General features: G+C 36.9%; 1 protein-coding gene across 1 annotated transcript in view; it reads left to right on the top strand.

Annotated features, from left to right (window-relative positions):
- The first annotated feature begins 102 nt into the window (after positions 1 to 102).
- Positions 103 to 529, top strand: part of LOC113464389 (mitogen-activated protein kinase kinase kinase 7-like) — a 3,761-nt gene continuing 3,334 nt past the window's right edge. The window contains exon 1 of the mRNA XM_026813835.1: positions 103 to 467. Coding sequence (XP_026669636.1) covers positions 394 to 467 — 74 coding nt within the window. The 5' untranslated portion in view covers positions 103 to 393. The remainder of the gene's footprint in view (positions 468 to 529) is intronic.

Here is a 529-nt window from a genome sequence, read left to right as displayed (position 1 = left end):
ACTTAAACGTGACTTCTGAGTCACAAAATTTTTATTTTGAAATTAAATATAACATTCATTTACACCAATGTCACTGATTTTTAACAGTGACGAGTGGGAAGTTGCTAAAAATTATAACGATGGCTCAGAAAAGAACATGTGCAATGCATTCATCTTTGATGCCATTTACATTGTATACAAAATAATCTTCCTGTCATCGCAAATGAAGGAGATACTTAGATGGCTACATTTCGGTGAACCGCTCTGTACTGACTTTAGATGCAAAGGGAGAAATGTCGTGGGTGAAGCCGCGACAGGGAACGCTGGTCAATAATACTATAGTATGCTTATGTGTAATACTTTATTTCAGTTTTACATTGCAATCCCCAGCCAAGGTACACAGCAGGTCATGCGATGAGCTGGGCATTACAATGTGCACGTGGCGTCGCATACCTCCATAATATGAAACCCAAACCTTTGATCCACAGGTAAAATAAAATATATTTTTCCAAAGAAAATACAGTAAAGAGCAAAATTGAACCAATACTTT

The sequence above is a fragment of the Ceratina calcarata genome, unplaced genomic scaffold (assembly GCF_001652005.2).
Source record: "Ceratina calcarata isolate Rehan_Ccalc_2016 unplaced genomic scaffold, ASM165200v1 scaffold351.2, whole genome shotgun sequence".
Lineage (NCBI taxonomy): Eukaryota > Metazoa > Arthropoda > Insecta > Hymenoptera > Apidae > Ceratina > Ceratina calcarata.
Note: the sequence above shows the minus strand (reverse complement) of the source record. Positions and strands in the feature narration are given on the sequence as shown.